General features: G+C 43.9%; 1 protein-coding gene across 5 annotated transcripts in view; it reads right to left on the bottom strand.

Moving 5' to 3' along the window:
• Positions 1-4151: 4151 nt before the first annotated feature.
• Positions 4152-14436, bottom strand: part of SCUBE3 (signal peptide, CUB domain and EGF like domain containing 3) — a 127606-nt gene continuing 117321 nt past the window's right edge. For all 5 annotated transcript variants that reach the window (XM_056844024.1, XM_056844027.1, XM_056844026.1 and 2 more), the window contains 10 exons: positions 14242-14358; positions 13526-13687; positions 10401-10604; positions 9930-10091; positions 8691-8858; positions 7811-7972; positions 6935-7132; positions 5774-5926; positions 5221-5300; positions 4152-4404 (listed from right to left, as the gene is read on the bottom strand). In XM_056844024.1, the coding sequence (XP_056700002.1) occupies positions 4255-4404; positions 5221-5300; positions 5774-5926; positions 6935-7132; positions 7811-7972; positions 8691-8858; positions 9930-10091; positions 10401-10604; positions 13526-13687; positions 14242-14358 (1556 nt within the window). In that variant the 3' untranslated portion in view covers positions 4152-4254. The remainder of the gene's footprint in view (positions 4405-5220; positions 5301-5773; positions 5927-6934; positions 7133-7810; positions 7973-8690; positions 8859-9929; positions 10092-10400; positions 10605-13525; positions 13688-14241; positions 14359-14436) is intronic.

Raw genomic sequence — 14436 nt, 5'->3', positions numbered from 1 at the left:
TGGCTTGTAACTCAGGCTGGCCCTCTTTTTCAGGCTGATGTGAGGTAGCAGATTTGCTGCCTTGTAGGAGTGCCTCTTGGCTTCCCCTTGCCTATTTTCTAAATATAAAAAAAACCCTGAAGTTTCCAGTGCTTTCTCTTTCAAGGAAAACTAAACCCAGCCATACTACTGCTTATTCTTGCTGGTAAATAAAAATGGGAGTAGATAACATATTAAATCTACCTGTCCTCTGTTAACTTATAAATCATTGTGGCACAAACGTGAGTTTGTGAATATCATTAGAAAATAAATAGAGCCTGCTGGATCAGATCACTGGTCCATCTCCTCCAGCATACCGTTTCACATAGCAGCCAACCAGTTGCCCTGGAGGGCCAAACGAACAGGTCATAGATACTGAAGCCTTCCCCTACTGCTTTCTGCCTCTGTATGTGGAAGCTCCCTTCAGTCACCATGACTAGTAGCCATGGTAGACTTTTATATAGCTCTTTAACTAAACAAAATATTATATACAGAGGAAATATTATATACAGAGGAAAGCATCTACAAGTTCTCCCTTGCCCCTATCCAAGTGTTGAATCTGCAGAGGAAAATATGGGGCTGGGAGTACCCATGTTTCCCTCAAAATAACTAGTTATTTCCAAGAGGGGCTTGTGGGAGGATTGTTAAAGGAAATAAGTGCAAATAGACTATGATTTTCCAGAAATGAAAATTTTTATTTACAAGGCACCCTTGGCTGGGAAGGATCTTCCAAATACTCCTTTCTCCAATGACTGCAGTGCTTCTGTGGGTGACTGGCATGCAGACACACTGGCTGTCTGCTAGCCAGCCAATATCTCTGTCTATTCTCATACTGATCGCTGCCTAAATGTAATCACAGGATGAGCATTGTGGGAGGTGCAGAGATGTTCAGCGGCTGTGACAAAAGTGGCATCAATAGCTGTCAACCCCTGTGGTAAGAAGTGAGGGAAACGGGTCTACAAGGCTCTTCCTCTTTCCTGACTAGGTTGTGCTCCCATTGATAGTGTTAGCAATATCTGGAAGTGTCATAAGTGTCTCTAGCTGTGGAAAGGGGCTTTTCCCACTGTTGCCTTTTGCAGTGTTCTTTTTCTCATTGTGCTTGCTGACAGGTGCAGGAAAGATGAGTGTTTATTTCCAATCCGGATTTGGCATCATGGAGAAATGTACAAGCACTACCTTCCAAGTCCAAAAATCAAGTTTGCTTCCAAAGGGTAAAAGGAGAGGGAAAAGCATGAACAAAACCTTAAACAATAAAGCTTTGCATTTGAAATACACAAACAATCAATGGAAATCACATTTGAAAGATCAACACAACACCAAGAAATTCCATTTAATAATTAAAAAAGACAATATGAAATGCAAACTTTTTCTTTTTACAAGTTCAGATACAATTTATTTTATCAAGTGCAAATAAGTTTATGGACTACACCTTTTTTCATCATTTCATCATTATTTTGCAGAAGATACTGTATTGTGGCATACTGCATAAATGCAGGTATAAATATTTCAGCTTTGTTGTTTCAAAATGGTTGCATTTCCTATGTTGAGATGGAATTTTCAGCTTTTCAAACCTTTGTATTTTCTAGGTTTGGAGAAGGACAAAATTGAAACCAGGGATCTAGCTAGTAGGAAATCGAGTAGAATATCTAAGCTGCACTGAACATAAGTTTTGCCTCCAGAGTTAATCCCAGTTTCTGGTTCCACCTCTTCCATACTCTCTTATGGTAAACAATACCCCCAGTATAAACAAATGCATGTATATAGTAGGTAACAGCTCAATCAGGTAAAAACGAGTGCCACATATTGTGGCTTAGCTGCTATGATGGGATCCAATGTCCTCATGTACCACGATCATGCTTATCTCAAAGGCATTTCTTCAATGCTAAATTAATACTTCAATGCTGAAAGGACCCCAGTGAATTTAGTGGAGCTGATTCTGATTCAGTTATCAGCCTAAAAGGGAGGAGCAGCAAACCATCGACATCAAGGCAAGGAAGCATCAAATTCCAGTACAGCAAATGGAGATGAGGTGGCCCAAGTGCAGAGTTGAAGGCCTTTAGATTACAGCTCTGATTGTTAATTTTAGCCCATGGCTCAGAGAAGGCAGCAATTGCACGGATATGAACTGGGATTTAGTCACTAGTATTTGCACTGAAGCAAGGGACCTTAGGGAGGAAAATTTTAAACTGGGAAAGAAGACACACTAGTCAGGACAATATCAGCCCAGGCTCACCCCAAAACCTGTGTCTGATGCTGGGCTCAGCCTTGGAACATGGGACTACAAGCGTGCCTTTGAATACAAAGGAAGGGGCATGACTTCCAGGGAGGGTTGAACCCAATCACCTTTCATGTTAGAAATCAAACCTACTGAAACGTCTACGTTGGATTCTATCCACTCTTTTTTTCTGGTAGAAATGGAAGGTTATATATATATATATATAAAAAGGCTATGCTGGGAATTGTGGGACCTGCATGGATAAAAGTCACATGGGACTGAGGCTGTAATAAGGAAGGGAGTGGGATGAACCTGGGTGAAAATGCTGGCTGGATCCAACCTTATACAGCCTCAATACAGAGATGGAGAATCTCAGATCTGAATTCATCCCACACATCAAAATCTCCTTGCCTATGCAAAACTAACTTATCAGCAGAAAGTTTCGACTACATCCCCCCACCCACCCCCCGCAAAACTAACAACGCACGCTGGGAGGTTTTAAACTGGAGAATGATTCTAATGTGATCTCCCACATGCATTCTGAGATGGTGCTGTCTCATGAAGACTATAGTGCATGCCTTTGGTAACATCTGCATTGGCTCCCAAGCCCTGCTTGTGGCCAAAATATAATTTTCAGTCATTTGGGGATATTCCATCTGTAGATTCAGTGGTCACTGGATAATCAAGGGTCTCAATCATCAGGATTTAGCCTGGATTTTTACTGTGGTGAGGAAAACAAAAGATTCCAAGAGCTGAAAACCTAGTCACATTTAGTCATAATTATCCCAATCCTTGCTTGTGTTCTTTTCTGTTTCATTTGTATAAACACATGCGCGCACACACACATTCTCTTTTCTCAGGCAGGTATAAATATTGTAATTTCTAGTAGAAAAAAAACTTCCCTCTAAATAATATAAAGACAACTCAAAATGATTGCACTTAATAATATGAAAAGGTAGAAAGGAGAACATCCTAGTGCACAAACATTCACTCACTCCTGCCCTTCACACCGCTTGCTTGTTTTTTGTCTTGTTTTTTTGTCACTGAATTACTCTTTGGCAGAGCTTGTATGAAGTCTGGTCTCTCCACGCGAGTGTCTATCGGGGAAATCACATTGGAAAGTCTCACTTTTCACCAAGTTCTCCTCCCCTTTTTCCAGACATCATCTGGTATAAGAATGCGGCTAGGCCAATGCTTTCTTCAAAGGCAAAGAAGTCAATCAAGAAATGATGCTCTCCTAAGCCACCAAAACTGCCATCCCAACCACGGGCCATTTTCTTTCACACTTCTCAGATATGACTTTTTCTGTATACATTCTTTCTCCCAGCTATTAATAATGTTTTTCCTTTCTCCCAGCTATTAATAATTTTTTCCTTGGATCCTCTCTGCAAGACTGGGCTCGATTTACTTTATTTCTCCTTTAAAAACCACAACAGCATCTGTAAGGCATAACCTTTCATCTCTCGGGTGTCATTTGGCTTCAGTTCTTTACAAATGAGTTCAGCTGGACCAATCCGATTGCTTAGCAACTGAAGTCCGCATTTCATCTGTGTTCCAGAATTGCAGGCGTGATGTGGAAGCGGGGGTGTTTCTTTCTACAAGCAGACAGTCAGGCAGAGAGATGCACCCAAATGGCCTTTAGCAGTTGCCCTGCAGTGCAAGGGGCTGCGCATGACTTGCATATTTGGGAGAAGGATGAAACTGCTGTAGAGTTACAGGTCCCAGCAGAGGCCACTTGTGGAGAGTGCATCACCGAGTGGGATATGCGATCTCTGTAGGCTGAGACTAGGAAAGTACAGGGGGATGGGGATTCAGTTCCTCATGGCTGCTGACTGCTCCTTCCATAGACAAGAACATCAATGAATTCAGGTTTGAAGAAAAGCCACGGTTATAATCTGCACAGTGAGAGATGGGGGGAGGGTTGTATTTGTAACAAAAGTCATTGAAAAATAGGAATAAGTGTAAGAGAAAGTTTTCTTGGTTGTGGAGGAGCCTGGAAGGCTGATGAAAGCACCACGAGGCTATTTGTAAGGCCTGAGAAAGCTGGAGACTTTGGAGCGGAGGAGTTTGATGAAGGAACGTGGCAGCATCTCCTTGTGCTTCTCTGTGTACTTGAAATAGTTTTGTGGGTGAGCCAACACATCAAAGAAAGCTTTGATCAGCTTCTTGTCCTGCAGCGAAAACAAACCAAGCAGAAAAATCACTGTTATGGACAAGAGTCTGTACATACTACTGACATCCACAGGGTCTGCATGTATCACCTTTGCTGTCTACATGGCAGATCTGAGACAGAATCAGCACACCCTGATTCAACAGCTACGCATTAGTACAAGCCATCTGAACAAACTAACCAGTTCTACCAAGAAACACAAGGAAGATCGGAAAATCCAGAAAACACCTGTAGTGTCCAACCTACATGTTATGGTGGAAATGCATGGATATCTCTTATCTACTTCTCCCCAACAATATATAACTGGGGAGAAAAACATGGTATGTAAGTATCACACTAATATTTCCTCTCCTCTCACAAGAGGCAGCAAATGAAAGCAAAGAGGATGTCAAGTCCAGTTTGGGCCTGAGTACCTACAGCAACAAGGACATTAAACCAACAGCAGTATATAAGTATATAGTAAAGTACCCAGCTTGCTGGGGGTAAAGGAAAGATGACTGGGGAAGGCACTGGCAAACCACCCCGTAAACAAAGTCTGCCCAGTAAACGTCAGGATGTGATGTCATGCTGTGGGTCAGGAATGACCTGGTGCTTGCACAGGGGACCTTTACCTTTACTATATAAGCTGGATGTACACTGAGTCACACTAGTGGTCCCTGTGGGGCAGTACTACCTATTCTGAATTTCATTAGCTCTCCAAGGTAGTGGGCAGATTTCCTGCTACCTAAAACCTTTTTAAACCGGAAATTCTGAAACTAAACCCAGGGGGTTATATGCATACTGAACACCTAAAGTACTGCGCTATCAGCAGTCTCACCTTCAGTATTTCCTGATGGTTTTCAGATGCATATAGCCTGCCATCCCGTACAATATCCTCCACCAGCTGCTCATAATCCTCTGCAATGTTGAATGAAAAAAAGAATCAGTAAGATAGTGGGGAGGGGGGACAAGCAGTCAGTGAGTCAACTCATCTATTTCTATATGCAATAAACAAACCCAATAAATAATATGAAATAGCTATCCAGGAGAACTGAGGAATGACTGAATGAATCCACAGGTCAGAACAAAAGGGCAATTGTCTCTTGAAGGCCAGAAGAGCCACAAACGAAGGGTGGCAGGTGCTGGAATGAATAACGAGTCATTGGAAGATCTCTGTGGCCCACAATAAAGTGTTATGCTTGAAAGTAGCTACTGCTTGCCCCATGGTTCCTTTATGAAGGCTTTTCAATAGGAGCAGAAAGTTTAAAAATAATTAGTCTGTGGAACTACCTTTTAGCCAAATTCCAAATGCAGGAGGGAGTGTTAGGATGCTGGCCACACCCCTGGTCTTGTTCACATTTTGGCACATGCACTGTCTTCTTCCTACTTACCGTCGTAAGTGACATAGGGGATCTGGAAGCCTCGGGCACTGTTGGCTTCACTAGTTTTGAAGTTGATCCACAGCTTTCGGGACCTTGCAGTGAAAGCTATGGGTCTCTCGTATGTCTGGCATGTCTCATAGGTTGTGATAGAAGAGGGAGAGGCTGCAAAGAATATAACAGGACCAAACATTGCCTGCAATCGTTCATACCTTACACATCCACAAAGACAGCATTAAAACACCTGAGGTGCACAGCAGAAGAACGAAACACAGCAATCTAAGCAATGCTCTCCCTGATCCTTTCTCTTTATCTTTGTCCAAGTCCTCCAAACTCATACTGGAGTCCCTTTTTCAAGGAAATAGCATTAGTCAATATTTGAGGGCACCTTTCCTCTTCCATAGTTACTTAGGCTGAAATCTCTATAGACTTAAATAAGCCTATAGGTAAGAAATGTGGACTCGTATGCACAGTGGCCACTTTTGAAAATATGGATTCCTCCATCTGACGGATGCAAGGGGTTCATCACCAGGATGATAACAGAAAATGCAAGGACAACAAGGGCTAAGGAATCCAAAAACCCTTCTTGTGGTGGTCAGCTCAGAAATTGCCTGCATTTCCAACTCAAGTCTGTAAACTCATTTCAAGTTTGTAACACACTCAAGCCTAATATTTGAATTTGCCCTGCTAGCCTGTGCGCTTCTAGCACTGTAAGGTACTATGGGTCTCAAAGTGGAGAATCTAGAAGCAGGATCCAGGCACTTTATTTTCAGTATTGCAGATGCTGGCCTGTTCTCCGCAGCAGCAGCAGTACAAATGGCCAGGGAATATTACAGCTATCATGGCTGTGGGAACATCTGGCCCAAGGGACCAATAGTGCTCAGCCTAGTCCTATAATGCTGTGGTCCCTTCAGTCTCAACATTTTGTCATTTGTGCATAGAATTAGCTGCTACCCATCACTGCTTCTTTTACTTGGTTGACTGGCTGCTTGTCTTCAGACAATCGCCTCTGATAGGCCCAGACAATCTGACTTGACCACTTATTGGTACTGACAGCCAGACAGGAACGCTGCTATTGTTTCTTTGGTTTCTAAATACTAGACCGCTGGGAAGAATGTAGGCACATTCTCACTGCCCATTTCCATAGCCCTAGCACAACATTCGGTTACCTACAGTTTTTCCGCATGACTAGAACATCCCCACATTCATCCTCAGATGGCAGGAAGATTTCAGGCACCACAATGAGAATCTTGCGCTTTGGAGGTGGGTTGATATTCCAAGTGCACTCCACGTTTGCAGGGTAGTTTCCAGGGTAGTTGGGAGACTCAATATAACCAGTATATTCACCCAGCTCCCCTCCACATTGACGATCTACAAAGAAACAGTGGAGATCACTGTGACATCAGTTAAGAAAAGAACCAGACTGGCAGTCAAGAGAGATTTGGGCACTGTCTTGGCACTATGTTACATGCTATTATACATGTAAATAAAGGCCCAACGAAATACGCAGTTGGAGATATGCAATGAGAACTCATGTCTATTTAAATTTTAAAAATAGCATCCATGAAGTACCCCAACTGGTCTGAGACTACAGCACTGGGCAAAGTGTTTTTAACTCTTCCTCCAGTGCAGTTTCCTCAACATAAATTGTTTCCCACCTAAGCTGCTACTTGCCTCAGCAGCTGAAATATATGTGTGCCCACATGTCTTCCCTATAATTTTGGGTTGCACTTTCTGCAAATGTAAAGATGTGGGAGATCCACTAACAGAACTCCAACATATTGTCTACTTGCTCCCTAAGCAAGACCAACAGACAGCTAGCTAGTCAGATATATCTGTTAGCCAGATGAAGACTAACTGAAAGCACATAAGTTGGATGTAAACATACATAAGGAAAAATTGCAGTAAATCAATGAAGCCAAGATCAGTTCAGTAGTGTTTTGTATAGTACACCGATAACAGCATCACAGACAGTAAAGTACCAGTGAATCTGGGATTAAGACCCTCCTCCTCCCAAATTCTGTACAATCTACAGAGAACAAAACATACTTTTGCACTGTGATACTGAGGTTGAGCCATCAAAGTCCGTGGTGGTATTCCCAGGGCACGTGATGCAGTAGTTTTGACGGAAGTCTGGCTGGTAGGTGCCTACAGCACAACGGATGCAGCGATGGACACTGGTGTTATAATAATGGCCTGGGGAGCATTGAACTATGCATTGAATAAAAGAGAAAAATGTCAGGGTCCTCAAAAGACAACACAAGCCTAGCAAATGACAATCTTATTGGCACAATCCAAAATAAAGATAGGCCCAGTTAACCCCACTGTCATCAGTGGGCTTAAGCACACATAATTCAGTGGGATTGTGATCATTATTCTTAGGCATTGTACAATTCAGCTATACTAGTAATAAGATACTGTCAAATCAAAACAATCAGTTCTTGAGTTCAGTTTCTCAATTCATAGGTGGAGAAGTGGAGGAAAAGACAAGGTATGCAATTTGGCCACAGATAAACATGAAGTCACCATGAGAGGTGGGGATGCAAGAGAATGCTGGAATCTTCAGGCGACGAAGATGCTCTGAAAGTGATTCGAACATACAATTGCTGCATTCATTTCGCCTCACTTTGAATATATGTCTGTCTCGATCCTAAACTTTTGACTATCCTGATTTTCCTGCATACTGAATGCAGCATTATTTTGAAAATTATAAATACTCCTAGGTGCACTGGAGGACTTTAATGAGGTTCTTTACTAGTCAAGAAGAATGAGAAAGCCAATAAGAAGTATCTTTGGATATCTATGCAGCCAATGTGCTACTCCCGCTACTCCTGAACAGAGGGGCAAACTAAACACGACGGTGTCCTTGTGGCAGACACGAGGACACTGTCACATTCAGTTTGGCTCTCAGCTGCTGCTCCTCACGTACCTTTAGTGTCACAGTCCTGGAAGGAAAACGCTCCCTCGTGTTTGGTGGTCAGCCCTCCACCACAGTGGAAGCACAAAGCTCGCCCAGCTTCTGGTTGGTAGGAGCCACGTGGACATAGCTGGCAGGGTTTGAAGCCATCCACAGAGTACTGGCCTGGGGGACACTGACCTGTGGGCCATTCAAGAAAAAGAGATACTCATTGGTCCTGATTAAGCATTGCTTCCCTTCGCATGTTGCTTCTATGGCATCAGCTGCATGCAACATGCATTACGAACACATGGAGCAATGGGACAGCACCATGGGAACCAGTCATCATCCCAGAAGTTGCCTACTGCAACATTTGTGCCTCTGCACTGGAATGTGACAATGCCATGACATGAGGAAAAAAGGCCACAGTCAGAGCAATGTATCCAAATCCTGGGTGGGGAGCAGATTTGGATAAAATGGGCCAGGAATCTGAACTGCCCTGTGGCTTCACCTTTGCAAACTCAGATTCTTTATTTAACCCATTGCTGTGTTATAGGAGGGTTTGTCCTTTACAATGAACAATCTGAAGTTGTTCTACAAGGTATGAATAGGAAAGAGATCCTGAAAAATCTGCCCCGTGCTGTTGCCCATCTCTTCTTACTTTTGAATGCAATTTATGGCAATAGCAATTTCCTGGTCAGTATTGAGAGAATTAGGAAATGTACTCCAATTTGTAACCGCCATACAGTAACTGCATTCAGCAGGCAGCTGCAAGTTCTTGAGAATCACACTTGTGTTGTTTTTGGGTTTTTTTTCAAAATGACATTAACCCCAACATGGTACGAAAAATCACTAAAGGGAAAACAAAAGGTCTTGTGCATGATGGCAATTATTTTGAGGCCATTTTTCAAAGGGAGTACGCTTGAGAGGTTTCTGCAGTAAATCAAAGCTTGCAGTATCTATGGCTGCAACATCTGTGTATGACAGCAACTGCTTACATTTGAAGCAACTGTCCTAGACCATGTGCAAATGTTAACTGGCTGAAACATTTGGATTTACTCACCAATGACTTGAAATATATAATAATTTCTCATCTGGAAGGAAGACAGTACAGTTTCTGTGGATGTAGTTCTTTCCATCCCCTTTGCAGTGGCCATGGATGAGGTCCCATTCCTAACACTAACGTTAGCCACTCTGGGACAGGCAGTCAAGTATACTAGAATACCGTACCTCAGCTATAGGCTTAGGGTACCTTGCAACTCAACGCTGTACCTGCACAGCTGCTTATATTTGTTGCTCCGGCTGGCCCATAAGCATCACTTCCAGGGCAAAGGTCACAGGAAAGCTGGCCTTCTTTCTCCTGGTAGGTCCCTGGAGGGCAAGGGACGCACTGTTCCATCTGGCCGTGGTAATACGTTCCTTGCAGGCAGCTAACTAAGAGAGAGGCAGATGCGCTAGTGACACAGGTAGAAAGACAATGCTCAAGACAACACCTTGCACTTCTTGTGGGTCACCAACTATGGGATTCCCACCGGCCCAGGGTATGATAACACAGGTCAGGCCTTCCAAAGAACGAGCACAGTGCCTGAATCTATTGCCCATAAGCACATGCAGCTGCCAAGGATGTTAGAGCTGGCAGAAAGGGTGTCAGAGCAGCAGGGTAGCACTAAAGGCTGGCAAGTAATGTGCAAATGGCCCTTGAACTCCTCCCTTCCTCACTCCCGACACAGGTTGTTTCCTTACCACACTTGGATCCCAGCCTCTGCTGTCCTGGCCCACAACTTTCCTGCCTCTCAGAAGCCAAGCTCAGCTTCCTGGCCAGTTCGTACTCCATCCCTGAAAAGCGGATCAGGAACCGTTCCTGGTTTATGGATTTCTTCAGGACTTTGATGGCTGACTTCAGTTTTTTCTCCACCTTCTGCCGCACACAGTTCAGATTGCAGCTGGCTGGAGACAAGGGGGGGCGGAGATTGTTCCGTTACCTAGTACTAGAGTGAGGGAAGTCATTTCTGAAGGTAATTTTGTATCCCTTCTTCCTTCCAGCCACTGTTTGTGCAATGCCACCTACTCCAATCTCTTTTGAGTGGGGTATCCTTTTAGCGGGCTGCCTGACCATTTCATATATTTCTGCAAATAGGTGCAATCTGCTTAAAGTTGATTAATGCTTTATAAGGCTAATGACTTTGCTGCCTGTTCACTATGCATTTCTATCCATAGTATAAGAAAAGGAAACATATATCTAAACACACAGGGATATAATCCAGGGAGCTGTTATTGACCGCAGTTTCTCAGCACCTGGCCACTGTACGCTCCTGTATAAATGTTATAGGGGTTTATCAGGGGACACCTGATGGACAAGTGGTGCATTCCTTGGCTGTAGAAAGAATGGTCCAGCTCTCGTTGTAGACCAGTGGTGGCAAAGCTCTTTGACAAGCGTGCTACAGGCTGAATCGTAAGTATGAGGAAGTACCACTCTGCTGTGCACTATGGTTAATATGCAGACTATGGTGCCTTTGTATGACGTTGCCTCTAGTCTGCTTGAGGAGGGGAACAAGCAGCTGGGCAAATGGGAAAAGAAAGGTAACGGCCTTGTTTACACGTGCTGCATATTGAAGTGGGAATTAGGTTGCAGAGTGTACTGATTTACTGGGCTACTGATTTGGGATCACATTTTTGAATTCTGCCTTATGTAAAGAAAGAAGAAGAGTTGGTTTTTATATGCCAACTTTCTCTCCCACTTAAGGGAGAATCAAACTGGCTTACAATCACCTTCCCCCCCCTCCCACAACAGACACCCTGTAAGGTAGGTGGGGCTGAGAGAACCTGACTAGCCCAAGGTCACCCATCTGGCTTCATGTATAGGAGCAGGGAAACAAATCCTGTTCACCAGATTAGCCTCCGCGGCATGTGGAGGAGTGGGGAATCAAACCCGGTTCTCTAGATCAGAGTCTACCGCTCCACCACTCTTAACCACTACACCACGCTGGCTCTCTTCTGCCAGAAGAAAATTAATACAGAAGTTGGCCTAGCACCTTTCTCCCTGACATACATAGAGTCCTCTGCTTGCACAAAGTTTCTTACACTGAACATCCAGAACAGCATCCCCAATTTGCAGTCTGCAGTGGTATAGTCCACTCCTCCACACCAGCATTCTACCACCCCTTTCTACTGCATGTGTAGACCAGGCCTGAATCCAGGCCCATGAGTCCTCCTGCCTCCTGTGCAGGGGTGCCACAGATCTTAGCAGCTGGTGCCATTTGTGGATTCTGTGCTACAGGCTGGCAGCCCACAGGGTAGGCAGACAATGTGGAAGAAATTGTCCAGCCAAGAAAACCCATCCCACACATTTTTTGTCAATTTCACCTTCCTGTCCCAATGATCAACATAATACTATACAGAGCAGCCTATCTGTACTTGCCGATGTCCATTCTAATTGCTTACAATTCTACTCAAAGTGGAAGTTCAAACAGAAGGGCATTTTTCAAAGAATTCAAAACAACATTTCATTGTCAGAAAGAACTCTAATTTAGCTATCAATTTTAAATGAGTATTTAAAATAGGTATTTGTATAAGCTGCCTGAAGTGTAATACAAAGTATACAACTTCCTGTAACATTCTTCTGCTCTGTCACTGAGTGTTCCCCTTTATTGCAAGAAGCTAACCTAAAAGATGTTATGAAGGTGTCTTGGAAGTCACTTGTGTCTAATTATTTAATTGGCAAGCCAAACTTAGCCCTAGAAATAGCTTTTTGGAACATCAAGCCCCTGGGAATTAAGGCAAGAAAACACATACGATCCATTTTTACTGGCAACCATACCATTGGCGACTAGGTTTTGTTTTGCTTTCTGCCTTGTATATCTGATTGTTTTCAGTGGAATATAGTCAAGTCACAGCTGACTTACAGTGACCTCATAGGGTTTTCAAGGCAAGACACCTTTGGAGGTGGCTTGCCAATGCCTACCTCCAGGTCATGACCCTGGTATTCCTTGGAGATCTCCCATCCAAATATTAGCCAGGGTTGGGGCTGAGGGTGTGTGACTGTCTTAAGGTCACCCAGCAAGCTTCCATGGCACGAGTGGGGATTTGAACCTGGGTGTCCCAGGTCTTAGTCCAACACCTTAATCACTACACCTCGCTGGCTTATAGGGGCCAGGCAAAGCTAGGGCCAAACACAGTAAGCTGAAGAGACAAAATACTTGAGTGGTGGACTGAGATCCACTATGATAATTTCAGGTGAAAAAGTCTTCCATTACTGTGTTCCAGTAAAATAACATATAAGTGAGACATTATAACTATTTTTCGCAGTACAATGAAGGCAGGCCTATTAGTCTCTACTTCCCGCACTCTCTTTTGGTGTCCAAACTAGACATTACCTCTGACATAAGTTCGGTTCCCCAACCCAACTGTGTTTCTTTTACAGTCATATGTGATGCCTGGGAATTAACATTCCCAAGCATGCTATGGCCCAATTCAGCTCACGAGCATTATATTTTGCTGACCCAAAAAGGCCCATTTCGCCCTGCTGCAAGGCTGCAGTCAGTGTACATGCAACCCCACAATGAAGCCCCCCCCCCCACACACACACCCCTGTTTAGGCTTGGGGAAATGGTGTGTGAGGGGAAGCTGAAGCCTCTCCTCACCCCACACCATGCTCCTGAACTGAATTGGGCTCCAGTGCACTTGGGAACATTAGTTCCTTGACATCCCCTCTAACTGTAAAAGGACCACCGTTGGTAACCATGACACAACTCCTGTCAGAGGTAATGTCTAGCTGGAGCCTGAGATGGGCACTCCCTTCAAGTCTCCTTCCTACCCCATGATCTGTGCTGGCCAATACAAAATCCAAGCTTTCTCAGTCTCTTCTCTACCTGTGATCTCTTCTGGTTTGATTTCAGCTTCAAACTCCAGTGTGATGCGAGTCACCTCCTTGTTGGGAGAGTTGCGAGCCCGGCGTCCTTTGCCCTTCTTTGAGGAGTCGCACTTTAGGTTCACAAAAGTCACCTGGCAATCTGAGCATGGGGTTGCTCCACCTACCAGAGATAGGAGAGTGTCAGTTTCCTCTAAGCAATGCCTCTATGAAATCCAGGTGCTTCTGCAAAAGATTTTCCTCTGTAGCTTTGTTTATTCCATGGCTGAGAGCCATAATCAGATTTCCATTTCTGATCCATAGAAGCTGACATTTTCATACAGCGGTGCTCTCACTGCACAATGAGCCACAGAACTCTCTTTCCCATTACATTATCATTTGAGGATAGCAGCTCACATCCCACCAGCTTAGGGTTAACCTTCCTCTCAAGCTTCTGCCCTCTTCTATGCTTCTAAGTCCTGCCATAATGCCCAAATGTGCCCCTCAGTGGCCCAGGGAAGCCCAGACTTCAATAGCTGTGAACACATCCTGGAAACTGCGCTTTACTTTTATTTTATACGATTTTGGCAATATGGAAAACAGTTTACTAATCTTGCAAATACTCCATGAAGAATGACTGTGTGGATACATCCAAAGAGCCATATTGCTTCCAGGACTCACAAAACTTAAGTCTGAATTTAACCCAAATGGAAGATTGTCAGAAGGTGGGAATCTTACCTGGGGCACCATTCCTGCCCACCTCATCCTGCTTGCCCTTCATCCGTGGGTGCAGGTGGCATTTAGCATCTTTGATCTTGAAGGAAGCCTTTTGTTTGATTGGTGCAGCAACAGTCTCTAAAAGAAAAGGCAACTGCTAAGTATCAGGGAAGCCAGCTGGGTCTTTGTATCTCTTTATTACATTTTCTCTTGCCC

The sequence above is a fragment of the Euleptes europaea genome, chromosome 2, assembly GCF_029931775.1.
Source record: "Euleptes europaea isolate rEulEur1 chromosome 2, rEulEur1.hap1, whole genome shotgun sequence".
Classification (NCBI taxonomy): Eukaryota; Metazoa; Chordata; class Lepidosauria; order Squamata; family Sphaerodactylidae; genus Euleptes; species Euleptes europaea.
The sequence above is the reverse complement of the archived record's forward strand: the minus strand, read 5'-3'. Positions and strand labels throughout refer to the sequence as shown.